Source organism: Catharus ustulatus, chromosome 10 (genome assembly GCF_009819885.2).
Source record: "Catharus ustulatus isolate bCatUst1 chromosome 10, bCatUst1.pri.v2, whole genome shotgun sequence".
Taxonomy (NCBI): Eukaryota; Metazoa; Chordata; class Aves; order Passeriformes; family Turdidae; genus Catharus; species Catharus ustulatus.
In genome coordinates this window covers 12,705,692-12,721,939 of record NC_046230.1, presented here as the reverse complement: position 1 = coordinate 12,721,939, position 16,248 = coordinate 12,705,692, and the positions used below count along the sequence as shown (strand labels likewise).

The following is a 16,248-nucleotide window of genomic DNA, read 5'->3' as shown; positions in this document are numbered from 1 at the left end:
ATGAAAATGTTTTACAGGTTAGCTCATCCACTTACCTTCTTAGCACTTAACTTGTCAGGACTTTTAAAGAAAAGTTCCTTTAGTAGCACAGCTACTTAAAAAAAGCTTGTAGGATACTCACTGAATACAATAACAATTTTTCCCCCAGTTTATAGCTCTTATAAAGTCTTTTATTGTTTGTAAGATTTTGGTTTCTGGTGCAGTTTTGAGCTTCATATTCTGCACTATATTTAACAACAGACAATTCTGCAATATCCAGTTCCATATTTGGTAAAATGATATGTTATTATATTCAGTAGGTAAATATTTTGTCATTATATAAACAATACACTAAAATGGAAAAATATATTAATATAAAATCAGCTAAAACAATTTTTTGTTGTTGTTTTCTTTTGTTTGCTAGTTAGAAGTTCAGTCCCCACCAGGTACAGTAGCTGGGTATGTTGTACAGAACTGGGACCCTTTTCTGCCAAAGTTTACTATACAGAACCAAAGTAAAGAAGATGTGCTAAAAATAATTGGCCCATGTGCAACCTGTGGCTGTTTTGAAGATGTTGACTTTGAGGTATGTTTCGTACAAGTGTTAACGATTTAAAAGTTTTACTACTTTGAATGAATTTCTCAGATGAGAGGGAGAATGGGAGATACTTGAAGAAACCCTGAACAGAGCTTTCTGATGTGAACAAAGTACTTTGCCTTATTTAGGAATCATAAAGAAATTTTTGGGTTTATCAACTTACCAACTCATTAGCCAAATCAGAAGACTCCAGTGAGTATTGTGTGAAATTTCAGTGTACTGTGAGAAACATGCAGATAGCTGCGTAATTGAGAACATTCCTGTCCCCTGAGGGGACAGTGGTCCACAGCAGTGGGGCTAGGAGAAAATAAAAAACATGAGAGAGGAAAAAAACCCCACAACTCTGTGAAAGAAAGACAAAAGTGGCATAAACTTTCAAGATTGCTTTCTCCCACTTTTTGTCAGCTCTAAAGATGCTGATGTTTCCAAACTTGAGACCCTTTCTTGCATGCCACTCATGAGGGGAGATTTGGCACTAATAGAACATTGCAGCAATAAGAATAAAAGGAGAACCTGACAGCTATAGCATACTCTGCATGTCAGGATGCAGTCATTAATTCTGGGGAGATAGCATCAGTGTGCACTGGATTTGTTTACATTTATGTCTGTTCCTGTTTTTCCTTTGTGCAGGTAAAAGCTCTCAACGAGATGACAACGATCGGCAAAATTTCCAAGTACTGGTCTGGATTTGTCAACAACGTCTTTACCAACACCGCCAACTTTGGGATCCAGGTCCCTGTAGATCTTGACGTGAGGATCAAGGCAGTGATGATTGGTGCTTGTTTCCTCATTGTAAGTGGCAAGGTGGAGAGGCAGACCCACAGAGGTGTGCAGACCAGGGCAAAGGGGCCCTTGCTGTCAGCTAAGAGCTACAAAAGTACAAGTGCACTGGAAAACCAAACCCCATACCTAACAGATAAATTAACTAAAACCTTTTAAATTTTATGTCTGTTTTTTTTTTTCTTTTTTGGTGATCTTAAATTTTTGTGTATTCAACTCTTTAAATAGCATTATACACGCCGTTCAATATTTCGTGTGGCAGAATCAAATCTCAAAATACATGTCAAACCTACCAAACTCCCCCAAATCCCTTGTTTTGTATAACAAAAAAAAAGTTATGTTGGTTTTAATGGTAGTTTCAAACCAATTCAATAATTCTGTTGAGTGTTGTATGTATAACCTTCAGGTGATATGAAAATTCCTGTAAAAATTCTCTTGAGAACATAACCATATGAATTAAATGAGAAGGAGAATACGCAGTGCTAGGGGTAAAGATGAAATGAAGATGCATGTTTTCTAGAATAAGAAATTGATATTTGCTGTGTAGCTTTTTTGCCAACACAATTGTGTTAACATGAAATGGTTTCAAAATCATCTGTGATACTTACATCAGAGACTATAACCAAAATTACAATACTACTTAAATTATTGACTGAAAAGCATTTGCTTTAAAATTCCAACAATTCATAAATTTTGCTTTTAGTAGGATAGAAATGACAGTTAAATTTTTGGATTGTCCCCTCCAAAACTCCTGTTTCTCAGTGACAGTGATAAAAAGTGATTGACTAATATAATTACTTTATGTAACAAAAGCCTACAAGTAAGACTTTTGATAGTAATTGTTGCATTTTTGTGCCTTCCATATCTAATTCACAGTTTGTTTATTTGTAGGACTTAATGTTCTTTGAAAATTCCTTGGATGGATTATAGCAAGATGACAGAAACAATGAAATATGCAGAATGTGTTTCAGTAGGTAAAAATGAACATAAATTGATCTTCTTGCTTTGAAGGCTTATACATTTCTAATTCTTTTTCATTTTCTTCCAGAAATCGCTTGAGCTTTGGACATGATTTTGAACTGCAAAAATCCTTGTTCCTTATAGGAAAAGACGGGGAGCTAATGATGATGTTTATTAAAATATGTCTCGTGTAAATAATAATTTCCCACTTACATCTTATAAGTGCTGTAGCTAAACACATACTTTTCACACAGAGCACTGTTGCTTTGGAACAGTGCTATTCTCTTCTTTCTCTTTTGATGTTCCTGCATGGGAAATCATGAAAGATTAGATGAAGGCTTGCAGCATCACTGATGAAAGTCTATGTTTAGAGAAGCCTTTGATGTTTTGCAAGTGCTGTACCAGTTACTAACCACATGAGGGTGTGTTCTGGGGGTTTTGCTTTTTTGTAATTTTAGAAGTAATCTTCTGATTGCTATTTAATTAATAGCAACAAACTGATTTGAAAGTAACAAATATAAAGACATACCCAATGGGAAGTTCAAGATGTTATCTGTTTCAGTGAGTTGAAAGAAAGGAAGTTATATTTGCTAGTACATTAATTTTGTGACAAAGATTGTTTTAATAAGTGGCAGCCAGAAATTAGGCTTCCAGCCCTAGACTTGGGAATGTAAGGTCTGTTCTGAAAATCTGGTCTGCCACTATTTCCACTGAAGGCAGGCCATAGATAAAGTTTGAGTGATGGTCCTCTGTGTGCTAGAGGTTCACCAATCACTTCCCTTTGCACTAGCCAGTGTTGAGGATCCTCACTGCCATCTACTCAAGGCTTTCCTTAAAAGGTTTGTTCCCCTTTGTAATATCTGGTGGCTGATATTTTTTCATTCAGACTTGCCTGAGGCCATCCTAGAACCGAATTACTCTTTTCCTTTGGCAAGCTCAAGTGTTTTCTATGATGACTGTGCAGAGGGAGCTTTTTGCAGTTCAGCAGTTTTCAGTAGCTGTTCCTTCCTGCAGCCACACCTCATCGTGCTGTTCCCAAACATTTCCACCAACAGGCTTTTATTTCCACCAACAGGCTTTTGCCCATGCAAACTTCCTTTGTAGGAATGGTATATATGCCAGTCATAAACAGATATCTTTGCTGTTGTTGCAAAATATTTGCTGTATGAGCTTGCTTACGCCTCTCAAAAACTCCCTTCAAGAAGCAAACCAGTACCATAAAATATTGGTGGCAAACCCAATTGCTCTCATAGTCGCCAGTCAAGTTTCTAAGGGGAACATTTTGCAAATCATTAGAAATGCTGGATTTTTTTCCTTTTTTAGTGTCAACCAGTAATTCAATTCTTGCAAACAAACCAACACATCAACGGAAAGAGAGGAGATAATGAATAATTCATAAAAATGAAAAAGAGCTAAATTTATCAGGTGATTAATGCTCAACAAATATTTAGACTAATTTTAAATTAATGTTCATGGATATGAATTCAAACACAGTGAAGTCAGGAAGTTGCAACTAACGATCCCATAGTGAAATTAACTGAGGAATGCTTATAGATTTAAACAGTATGTTTTAGATGATATACCACACTTAGGTATTTATACAGATTTACATATGTCTTGAAAATAATTGTGGTTAACAAGCTCTGACAATCATCATTATCTGTTAACCATTTCACTCCTGGCTGTGGCTGTGACTCGTAGCAGTGCATCAGCTGCAGGAGTTGGGAGCACTGCTGCTACCTTTCCCAGGAGGAAAAGCCCTGTGAGCTTCGTGGGCAGGAAGCTCCCTCGTGTGGAAATCCCGGAATTTGCAGAGGAATACAGGATGCTTTTCTTGCTAATCTCACACTGGTGTCGTTCTGTTAAATGCAACTCCTGCACGTCTGACTGTATACTAAGAAAAAGAACCACATTTTATTTTTTTTTTTAAATCCCTTTGCCATCTAAGACAGAAGTCACTGCTGTTGTAGCCCAGAATCTTGGCTCTCGTGCAGTTACTGAGCTCTGTGTGTCTGAACACTTGACTGTATTCAGTGCCTTAAGATCAGCAGGATCCCCACCTATCTCCCACTTTTCCCCTGCAATTCCCAGTTTTCTTGTGGCCCTTAACAAGCCAAAGACATCTCTAAGCAAATATGTCTAACCTCATTGAAGTCAACACAAAATAAGGTTTTATTTACCTGCAGGGCTGAATTTGGCTGTGAATGTCCATGTGTATATCTTCTAGGAAGCAATATATGCATATATTTTTTTTAATTAATTGCAACGAGATGATAGCACTGGATTTCTCCCACTTAGTGACTTTGTTGCTGTTTTTTGTGTTAATACAAGGGTTTTTTGCTGTTATATATGTATGAGTATGTTTGAATACCTCTGTTTACACTCGGAGGCAGCTTCTGGGACATACGAGAACAGACTCATCCCCTGGATAAAACAAGCAGTGGGGCTGGGATAGCTCTTGCTGTTTAGAGCTCCCTCAGCAGCCTGTTTAACCTCTGTGCCACCCTTCAGCTTCCTGGTAGAACTTCAGTGCCAATGCCAGTGCTTTTCCAGCTGGGAGATGTTCATCTAAAGCACAGCTGCCACACAAGGGCAGGTATCCATCCTCAGCAGAGTTTATGGATTCTGCATGATATTGCTAAAGAAGAGCTAATATGTTCTAAGATCTTAATAACTTGCATCTCTAACGAATAACTCTTATTAATAGCAATGTGTTTCATGTGTTACCCCATGGGCTAGGAGTGACTCCCAAAGGAGAATTCAGAATCTCCCAAAGGGTTGCAAGCTTTTTCTAAAGCAAATTCATGTCCTGGATATTATCTAGAAGAAAATGTGATTGCTCTAAAGAAACAGAAATCTTACTTAATCTGGCCAAGCAAATATTTTTGATCAGTAGCCAAACTGTAAATTTGTGTAGTTCACACTCCTTGTGTTCAGCAGATGGCAGCAACAGCTCATTATGACAGTATTCAGCTTTCCACATATCAGAAGCTGTACCCAGGATGCTAATTGAAGTTCAGCATACCTTTAACCTCTAATTAAATTCTACTCTTAACAGAAGGATTTTATTTTCTCTGTCTGATATTAAACCTTTGCCACACAATACTGGATTATCTTTATTGCCTGCAGTTTACAGCTGAATTATTGGTTATTTGATAAGATCTGATCAGGGTGTGGGCATACAGTCTACTCCAAAGTGTGCTCCTCTGGTCAGTACCCAACCTCGATTTTGCACCTGGAGCATCTCTCCAGCTTCTGCAGGTGGGCAGAGGAGAAGCCCCAGCCCCAGGACACTCCCCACCTTCTGCAGAAAGTGCCGTGTGTAAAGGAGATTGCTGTGTGGTATTGTCCCCAGGAATGGGGAGGGTTTCTATGGTAAAAGGTCATGTTGTGATGGTCTATCACTGTGTGCTGGGACAGAGGGGGGAATCCTCTGTAGTGCCTCAAACCCAGGTGGTACCAGCACGTGGGGAGGAGCTGGTTTGCCTGTGGGAAGATAGTGAAGAGTTACTGTAAGTTCTGAGATTCTTTGGTTGTCTGATAATTTGTGGATGCTGTGTGTATTAAAAAATTTTTTTTGCATCAATTTGGTTATTTGTTTTAGGTTTAGACAAACCTGGAAACGATCCAGAATTTTCTAATAGAGTAGTCTAAGTGAAGTTGTTTGGGAAAAAAAAAAAAGAAATTTCCTCCTCCTGACCCTCAGTTGTATTGGTTTCAATTAGAATGGTATGTTCTGTGTTAGAATCACAAATCCTAGTTTAATTCAATTCAAGGTGAGTATTGAAGGAAGAATAACCTGCAAGTCATTTCATCAGGACCCATTAAGTTGATGTGCTTTTCCACTTTAAGATATTCTTTTGAAGGACTTGCTTTTATCTGTTCCAGTCACATTAGGTAAGGGCTCTATTTACACTTCTCATTTTATGTATTAGCAAACCCATACCCAGCAGCAACCAAATAATGAAACATCCTGCAAGCTTCTGCTGCAGACATTGAGAGATAGCTGTTTCTGTCTAGAAATGACCATGGGCATTTTCTCTTTCTGCCCCCTCCCTTATCCTCCCCAGATTATAGAATCACAGGATGTTCTGGATTGGAAGAAATCTCAAAGATCACTTAGTTCCACCTCCCTGCCATGGGCAGGGACACTTTTCACTAGACCACGTTGCCCAAAGCCCTAAGAGAAATATCACAGTGCATGTGTCAAGGTCCAGTATTGCTTCATAAGTCTTTTCTTAGTCATTTATGGATTGCTTGCAGAATCTTGAGTGGATTTTGGACAAGGGTAATGTTTGTATTAGTTATCTACCCACGTGTCAATCTAGACCTTTGAAAAATTGTATTTTGCCATCAGGAATCATTTCAAGCAGCTGTCATGATAATGCCCATTTATACCAACAAGGACTGAGAAAAGAAATTCAACCTGGGATCAGAACAAGGACCACTACTAGAAATACCCTGGATGTTTCACACTTTTCTAGAATTCAAGCGAAAGTTTTGATCTTTTTTTTTTTTTATTATTATTATTTTATTTTTTAATTTTTTTTAATTTTTTAATTTTTTTTTTTAATTTTTTAATTTTTTTTTATTTCTTCTGGGCTTCCCGAAGAACCCAAAGTGCCAAAATACTGTTTTGTTTAAGAAAGAAAAAATCCTATTTACTTTGGAAATCCAGAGGAGATATTTGGGCTGCTATGTATTGGATAGTTTGCTGAGTGTACAGGATAGGAGTAAATAAAGATTTTAAAAAATAATTTATTAATAATCTAGAGGACTTTGTTACAAGCTGAGAGTTGGGGTTGTTCAATCTGCAGAAGAGAAGGGTCCAGCGAGACCTTATGGCACCTTAAAGTTGAAGAGGGACTTTTGACAAAGACATGTCAAGGACAGGACATGGGGAGTGATTTGAACTGAAAAAAAAGCAGGTTTACATTAGATACAAGGAAGAAATTCGTTACTGTGAGGGTGCTGAGGCCCTGTCACAGGTGGCCCAGAGAAGCTGTGGCTGTCCCATTGTGGAAGTGTCCAAGGCCAGGCTGGATGGGGCTCTGAGCAGCCTGGGATAATGGCAGGTGTCCCTGGGGGGGTTAGAACAAGATGAGCTTCAAGTCCATTCCAAACCAAATCACTGTAGAATTTGTTTATTTAATATTCTCTCCTATCCCTAGTTCCAAATAATTGTAGATTAAGGCTCAGAACACCTGTGTAAAGACCCACGAGGGGAGCATTCTTTAGCCTTTGGCATTGCGCAAATGGGTCAGCCACAGTGCACCTGGAACCCTTGAAAGCAGGATTAGTTTACAAATGTTATGGTTTGAAATTCGAAAGACTTTAAAATATATTAGTATTTAAACCAAGAGCTGTGTGCACTTGAAACTCCTTAGAGTTTGGAACAGTTTTAAATATTTGATCCTGAGATGTCTTCAGTTAACCATGTGAGAGCAGCGTCACTGCGTCACTGAAAGTGCAACAGTTGAGATAAAACCAACTTTAGCAGAAGCCAGGATAAGTGGGTTATTACTTAAATGAACAATTTCGTAAATTAATTAATTGGATGGTTCCCTGTCAGGAAGGGCTTTATCTCTGGTTTTACTTCTTTCAGACTTTCAAGGGCCTGATACAAAATTAAATAAAAACTCACAGAAGAGTGAAATGCCACCAAGAATTAGTGGTGTACAGTACATTTCGTCCTCCTTGACACAGTGGATATTGCTCTTGCAAAGTCAATGCAGTCCCATAGTTTGGTTTGATCATTCCCTTTCCTAAGTGAGCCTAATAGAAGATGAAAGAGATTTTTTTTTTTTTTTTTGGTGATCTGCAAGATGGGTCATTAAATGTCTTTTGTTTGTTGTGGATGCTCGTACAGTATTCATCATTGTGATGCCAAACCAGTACTTGCATTGTTACAGACACACAGTGTGTGGTGGTTCTGTCCTTGCTGCTGAGGAAAAAGGTTCAACGAATGCATTTGCTCCGTGCTTTGCTCAATAACTCTTTACAGTGAGTAAGGAGATGATGTGAAAGTTTCAGGGCAATAAAATTAGGACAAGAGACACTAAATCTAGGCAGGACTGTAGAGAGAAGCCCTTGTGCAAACAGGCAGGCGTGTCTTTGGCAGATATTTTTTCAATAGGAGCACAGAAACACAGAAATGGATATGCCAAGATCATCTGTGCCCGCAGGTGTAGCACCTAAATAAAGGTGCATATGATCCACAGAAATTTCTGTAAGGGGAAACTGCTTGCTTTTAGCTGCAGTGATTGGAACCAGTGGGACCAGGTGTTTTGTTTTGTTTTGTATTTTATCAACAGATGAACTTGCTTCCTTACCTCCTCCAAAAAGTTTATGCATTGGACTTCCATACAACCTACGGATGTCATAAAGAGGTGTGGTTTTATGCCTGGAACATAAAGATAAAATGCATGACCCAACTAAAACATTCATTTGAAGCAGTCCCATAAAATGGTTTATCTCAGCTCTTTTGTCTTTTGCAGTTCTCTCCTGCCAGTACTGTGTTTGAGTGAACATGAGGTTTTAGTTGAACTGTCACCATCCTGGGTAAGACCCTTGGCCCTGTCAAAAGGCAAGGAGCAAATGATTGTGGGGCTTGGGAGGAGGAAGGGTCTGATGGAAACAAATCCCTGCAAAATCAGGATAACATGAAATAAGGAAAGAGTATGGGAACAAAATTAGCAGGGGGTGGAAGAGAACACAAGGAGAGTAAGATATTTCTAAGAGTCAATTTAATAATGTTTTCATTTAATAATGTTTTCAATCAGAAGGGAAGTCTAATATAGTCCTTACAAGTACATTCTCAGTGGAGAATTGTGGATCTTTACTAAAAATAATCACCTGCTTGGTGAAGTTATAATTCTTTACTGCATTGCTGATGTGTTCAAGCTAAAATGTTCTTTTATCTTGTAATTCAGCAGGATAACCGATAAGATATGATTAAGAGAGAATGTTTAAGAAAATCTGCAGACTTGCAAAATGCCTCATGCAGCATTGATGTGCTTAGTCTCATATATATTTATTACTGCTAATATGTGTTAGTTTTCTTGGTGAACTTTGTAATCTAATACCATCTTTCCCATGACGTCCCAGAGAGTAAATTTTGTAAATAGCTCTGTTCAGTGTCTGATTTATAAAACAAAAATGTCATCTTAACTGCAGTCTTGGTTGATGTAGTAGGGTTTAGAGTTCCAGCACCTCAGTGAAGCATTAAAACCACAGAGCTTCACTGAAAACCTGATAAAACAAATGTTAGGGTTTGCATCATGTCATAAGGCCTTCTGTCAGATGAGTCCAGTGCAACAGCTCTAACAGCAAGTATTTTATATTATTAGTTCAGAGAGAATAACTATAAATGGTGTGAAACCTTTGTTGTAAAGCCACAGAAAATGTTGATTAATGCTAATACAGATCTAATTGGGCAGAAATCACATGCCCTGAAATTCTGGAAAAGATCACTGAAAGAGAACTATATAGGGTAATTATAAATACCAGTGTGAGAAATACTTTTGCTTAGATTTTGAAAACCTGCTTCAGGAATGTACTGGTTCCAGAAACTGGCAGACCCTGATAGACTTCATGGGCCACCTTATCCCGTGCAGCTGCAGAAGCTGCAGGTGCAGGGTGTTGGACTCTCAGGATCAGGGGGAGCATGGCTCACCAGACCTGGTCCTGCAGCAGTGCAGGAGCATCTGGGCAGGGCTGGCTCGTGGTGGAGGGGAGGGAAAGGAAGGGGAGGGGAGGGGAAGGGAAGCTGCAGCCTGGCCAGGTCCCATCACACAGGCAGCTCAGGCATGCTGCTGCTGCCTTGCCAGCAGAGACATGGTTAAGGGGAGAGGAGAAGAGAGGAGAGGGCATCTGTAACCACCTGATCAGTAGCAACCAGCAGCTCAATTACACTAAAAAATTGAATCAGAGATTGGATGGCAAATGCAATTTATAATACTGCATGATACAGCAACCAGGGAGAAAAACCTTCTGGGCTGGGAGTAACAAATCTGGCAAACTTGATTTAGGAAATAATAGGACTAAATGTGAAGCTCCTGAAAGTTGTGCTCGGGATTTCTGGAAAATGGCTCTGGCCAGCCTCTGAGTGTGAGGCCCACTGCTTTGATGAGCAATTTCTTCATGTGTGATTATTCCACATCCCAGGTAATCAGTGTGAGGAAAGAGTTTACTGTATCTGACATTGGTGACTAGGTCTTAATAGTGAACAGGATTTATATCTGATGTAAATATTTTCCATTTTTCTTTTCCTATGTTTTCTTCACTCCAGCTTCCAAACCTCCCCAAATCCCCCAGCTGTCTGTGTAAGAAGCAGTGCCTGGTGCTGGGCTTCCTCAATTTTCATTCTTAATTGAGCTGTAAATTCACCTCATAAACTCTTGCAGATGTAGTGGTCCTTCTACATTTACAACTTTTTAATTATCTTCTTAATTAACAGAAGCCTCAAGGTCCCAGCACATTTTTATCAGATGAGTCTGTTATGAAACACATTAACTTGGACTTCATTGGTTTTAGTAACATCCTCTCCTCAGCCTGGTTCTGTGTATCAGTATTGCTCTATTTAGCCTCATGTTGATAAAAGTGCCAGTGTATATCACAGCACAATCAAACCCAGCTTCTCCTTTATCAGCAGCTCCTGAACAAGCCAAGGATGCCATATCAAGAACCTAAGGTTAAAAGGCATTATTTTTTCATGATGCTGAATTCAAATGCAATGCTAGTGTCCAAAAGATTAAGATACTATAAATGAAAGAAGATGTGTGCCTGGTTGCTGCATTACATTCTTTGCTGTGTGACTGGTGAGCAGGGGCTCCAGAGGGTGGGCAAAGGGAGCACTTTGGCCAGTGAATCCCACCCACACATGGTGTGTGCTTGTGAGAAAAGGCATTGGGAGGGAGGGAGAGTTCAAGGACCACTCACACATCACTGCTGCTATATGATTCAGTGTTGCCTGCAATAGTGCTTAAATGAAAGAACTTGAATTTTCAAAAACCTTCAAACCCCTCCTTCTCCCCCCAAAACACAAACACAGATAACTGAGCAGTCTGGGAGTTCACAGTGCCAGCTTTGACAATACAGAGCTGGATGTCTGCCCAGGATGGGATTGTCCTGACTTGATTTTTTGGTGTATTTCCTTAATTAGGCTGGTATTATTTATACTTTTTAGGAACAATATCATGCCTAGGAAGATGTTCGCTGTAAGTATCTATTTGCAGTAGCAATATCCCTTCAGCAGAAAACAGGATTTACACAAGCTGCATTTTAAACTGTTGGTACTGCAGTTAATCCTACATGCTGTAAACTGTAATGGCCTATTTCTTTATGTCAAGTTGTTCTTTTCCTCCCAATATCCCCTTTTCTGACTGCAAAGCAGCTTATGCTGGTTCATCCACAGTGCTGGCATTCAAAACCTTCCATGACTGGCAGCAGTAAAACTTTATTTAGCTCCTTCTCAGTCTGAGAAAGAAATTGCTGTGGCACAAAAACATTTAGTAGCAAAACCAAATGTGTGGTATTGCTTCCATTGTTGTTCAGTTGTTGTTTTCCCCTCGTGCTCGAATATCTTGAGGAAGGACTGATGGCGAGGCTGACAGCTCTCTGCGGGAATTGCTTTTCCTCTCTGAGTGATTATTGCGATTGTTAGTGACAGCCCAGGGGGGTGTGCTGCTCCTCAGGATACATAAAAATATAAGGAATGATACTTTATGTGGTTTGGAACTCCTAACTGTCCACTGATGCTATCTGGATGCTGAATTAAGATATCACAACACTAAACCCATTTTCACTGTTTCCCTCTCAAAGGAAAACCTAACCCTCCTTTGTTAGACTGCAGGCTTGATGACTGACTTGACATTGTTAAATGAAATCAAATATGTGAACAGGCCTGTTTACAATTTCACAATTACAAATCTTTAACACAGAGATGATGTGTTAGCTGCTTTTCTGGCTTTATGAATGCATATTTTATTAAATTAGTGAAGGCCTAACTACCAAAACAAAAGGAGAGCTACACTGAGATTCAGGGGATGTCAGATGCCTGTCAAATATTAGCAGAATGGATTCAATTTCCCCAGTTCCACATCAAAGAAATACTAATAGTAATAGTAAGAATAGCAATTTATCTGCTTTTAAAAATGCTTGGATTTAAACTGCCTTTTACTGCCTGTGCATCATGTCACACTGGTGGTGGGCTCATGCTAGACTCAGCATGCTGTATTAAAATGTAGAAATTGACTATTGGAATATTACATTATTTGCCTGCCTGCTTTCAAAACCACTACTAGTTTGGATGTAACATCTAGTATAAATGGAAAAAAGGGAAAATAACTTACTGATTCTGGAGAAGGTTCCTTAAATGTGAATAGTTAGGGTGGAGGCAGTCTTTTAAAATCTAAACTTTCCAAGCAAGTTCTAAATACTGTGAAAATTGTATCAGGTCATTATCATTTTGTCATCCAAAGTTGAGAATGAAACTAGCACTGTTATTTCAGAAAGTGAAATTTTATTTAATTTTCACTTTTATTTTCAGCACGGGACATGAGGGGGAATCTCTCTGCCTAACCCCTGCACTGCAGCTAGAGAACAGATGAGTTTAAATCTATGTAACTAATTCAGACTCATTACCTCTCCCCAACTCATTCATATGAGCTAAACATTCCCACCAATTCTTCTGCATGTTTAATCATCTTCCAGCAGCAGTGCTGAGGCCCACAGTTTTTAAGGCTAAGATAGCCACTTGCACACATGAATACAGGTCTAAGCACTGTAAGCTCAAGATAAAGGAATTCACAAGACTAAAACATTATTTGTTATGAGTAAAGGTTTTCCCAAAATGTGCACAAGTGAAGGATGGGAAACGGCAGAAGAAAAATGGTACCCCATGGCTGGTGCTCCAGCTTGTGCAATTCAGGAGCTTTTCCTGGCCTGCCACTGACAGGAATCCTTTTCTTTGTTCCCTCTTTCTTTCTGCTCTGTTCCTTCTTTTTGTTTCATTCTTTCTTTTAATTCATTTCCTGGTAGCCCTCTCAAGTTTGTGCCTCACACCTCACATCTTATGTCTTTTCTGTAAAGACAACTGCTCTCAGCTTATCTTTCTCTTCATCTCCCGTGTCAGCTTGCTGTTCCAGGTTTACTTTCCAGATTACAGACTGGAGAAGGGAGTCTTCTGTTGGCTTGTGTGTACAGGCACAGAAGGCAAAGCCCCTATAACCACTTGTGTTTCCTTTAGCAGTGCAAACAATGCCATGCCTGAGGTCAAACGCAGTTAAACAGAGTTTGGGCTGCACAAAGGCTCTTTCCTCTCCTGCACAGCCCTGAGTGAACTCCTCCCATGTCCCCTTGCACAGGTATCCTACCTGAGCACTGAGAGGAAAGGAGCTGGTTAGGGGATGTTAGCAAGAAAGATGAGAGCTGCTTTCATCAACTCAGCTCCAGGTTACTGGAGACCTCTGCATGAGAAATGGGTGGAGGAGCTGGTCCCACTTCAGGTGTTGGGCACCACAGGATCAGATGAGCAGCCAACATCAGGAGCATCAGAAGTTAAAACAGTAGAAAGTAATGTTTTGAATATCCAGACCATAAGCAACATAGAAATCCTGAAATCGGGGTAAGACTCTACAAAGAATGTTTCTTTTCAGGTAAAAATGCTTAAACCTAAAAGACTAAATTACTAGGAGCGTGGTCATTTTCTTATCTCTCTGAAACAATTTCATATTCTTTTCTTAATGTTTTAGGCATTCCCCTGCTAATCAAGTCTTCTCAGAGTAAAAAGGTACTGACCTTAAGGTTAAAATCCTAGGGGCTGAACGGAAAAACGCTGTCAGTTACAACATCACTGATCCTAGCTAGATAAGAAAAGAACTGGAACATTATTTGATATGGTAAAGACTTCGTGGTAAATTACGTGGTAAATTCCAATTTATGGTAAATTGCTTTGTATTTTGTGAATCATGGCATATTTTTTTTGCCACTGCAGGTGAATAGGTTTTTTCCCTAGTTACAGATGCATGAAAGGAAGAGATATGCTGCTATCTTCTCTCTGATAGGACAGCAATATTCTCATCTAAGAAATAACATTCATTTCTATGTCAAAAAGTCATGTTTGCTCGACAATACCATTTGAATTTCAGAGTGTAAGTCTGAACCAAGCTAAATATAACTATGCTATATTCCTGTAAAAAAGAAAGGTAGTATCAAAAGCTACCATGTATTTCTAATTTGCCAACCATGTCAAAATAATTCTATACCTGTTTCTTAAGAGATGTTTAAAACCTATTTCTTGGTGTCTGCTATTAATCCTCTTAGTGGACTCAGTGCAGATGTGTGGGAAAATGCTAGTCAGCTTTAGATTCGATTTTTCTGTACCCGAGGAAACAAGAAAAATAAAATTGCCAAATCCTTGTCAAATCTGTTTAGGTGAAATCCAGTGCAAGGCTAGAAAAATAGCTCGGGAAGGGTTTTTAGGTTTGGTTTTCTTATGGAAAGTTCAATATTGAAATGGAGAGCTTATTTTGGGAGGTAGGAGACAGACTACAGAGTATGTCCAAGGTGACCTGCACTTATAGAACCCCCAGTTTTGGGTTTCCTGCATGCACCAGTTACTGTGATCAGATTTGTGTGGTTTTCATGAAATGCAGTTTCCTTTCAGGGGCATATGTGTACACCAGCCCCTCCAGTCTGACGTACATGAATGTACAGAGAGGGCTGCAGAAGATCGGTTCCCCAGAGCTGTTAATCAGGGCGTGAGCCAACTTACTCCAAGTCCTTTGTTTTGTGAACAGTTCAGTATTCTATGTTCTTGTTCCTGTAACTATGAAGTCCACATGAATATATTTTCACCCCTGAGATCCTGCCTTATAAGCAAGGTGAAATTGTTCAAAAATAACAGTACATTTGTTCTCCTTTCAGGGTGGACATACAACTTGGCGTTATCACCTCATGTCCTCTGACTAAAAGGCAGAAATTAAGTTAATCAATCAATCAATTAATTAATTTTAAAAGGACTGAATGTATTGATGCTGATAGAAACGGAAAAAGCAAACGTCAGGAAGAGCAAGGCTGTAGAAATGTCGACGTTTCTTGGCAGGGCTGGCAGCAGTTTCCTGCCCGGAGTCCGGCCCTGCCCCGGCTCCCGCCCCGCAGCGCTGGGAGGGACCGGAGCGCACCGGAGCGGCGGGGAGAGCTGGGCTGGGCTGGGCTGGGAGAGCTGGGCTGGGCTGGGCTGGGAGAGCTGGGAGAGCTGGGAGAGCTGTGAGAGCTGTGCCGGGCTAGGAGAGCTGCCCTGGGCTGGGGGAGCTGGGCTGGACTGAGCTGTGAGAGCTGTGCTCGGCTGGGAGCGCCTGCCCGACCGGCACCCTTCCAGGCGCTCCTGCTTCCAGGTGTGCGGGGCTGTGCTCACGGCATGGGGATGGGGATGGGGATGGGGATGGTCAGCGGGGATGGGGATGGGGATGGGGCTGGGGATGGGGACGGTCAGCGGGGCTGTGACACGGGACTGATGGGGAGAACGCCGCACGTTCTGCGGCTGGTGGGTGCGGGTTAATCCCGGTGTATCCGTTTAGCGGAGCAACAGCTTGCACAAGTGCACGGAGGGCAGGTGTGCTGCCCGGGCTGTGCCCGGTGTGCTGCCCGGGCTGTGCCAGGTGTGCTGCCCAGGCTGTGCCAGGTGTGCTGCCCGGGCCGTGCCAGGGGCAGGCAGGGCAGGTGTGCAATGTAGAAAAACAAAACAAAACAAAAAAGGTGAACTAATGCATACCTTCTGGGTATTTGGCTTCCTGTTTCTTGAATATTACAATTTCTTAGAAATCTTGGAAAGGGTCTGGCTTGTTATTTATGCGGTACTAAGCATGTTTGTGCTTGGGAGTTAACATTAACATGCTCTTTGCACCATTGTAGTGAGCTGGATAAGAAAT

The 16,248-nt window shown here is 40.4% G+C and overlaps 1 protein-coding gene across 8 annotated transcripts in view; it reads left to right on the top strand.

The window, feature by feature from the left end:
* The window catches only part of PLSCR5 (phospholipid scramblase family member 5), a 30,189-nt gene that overhangs the window by 12,883 nt on the left and 1,058 nt on the right, over nt 1-16,248 (top strand). For 5 of the 8 annotated variants that reach the window (XM_033069210.1, XM_033069202.1, XM_033069208.1 and 2 more), the window contains 4 exons: nt 404-565; nt 1,208-1,369; nt 2,249-2,327; nt 2,406-5,420. In XM_033069210.1, coding sequence (XP_032925101.1) covers nt 404-565; nt 1,208-1,369; nt 2,249-2,287 — 363 coding nt within the window. In that variant the 3' untranslated portion in view covers nt 2,288-2,327; nt 2,406-5,420. Of the gene's footprint in view, nt 1-403; nt 566-1,207; nt 1,370-2,248; nt 2,332-2,405; nt 5,421-16,248 lie in introns of those variants that run through there. The other 3 variants (XM_033069205.1, XM_033069204.1, XM_033069203.1) reach the window with 3 other exon arrangements.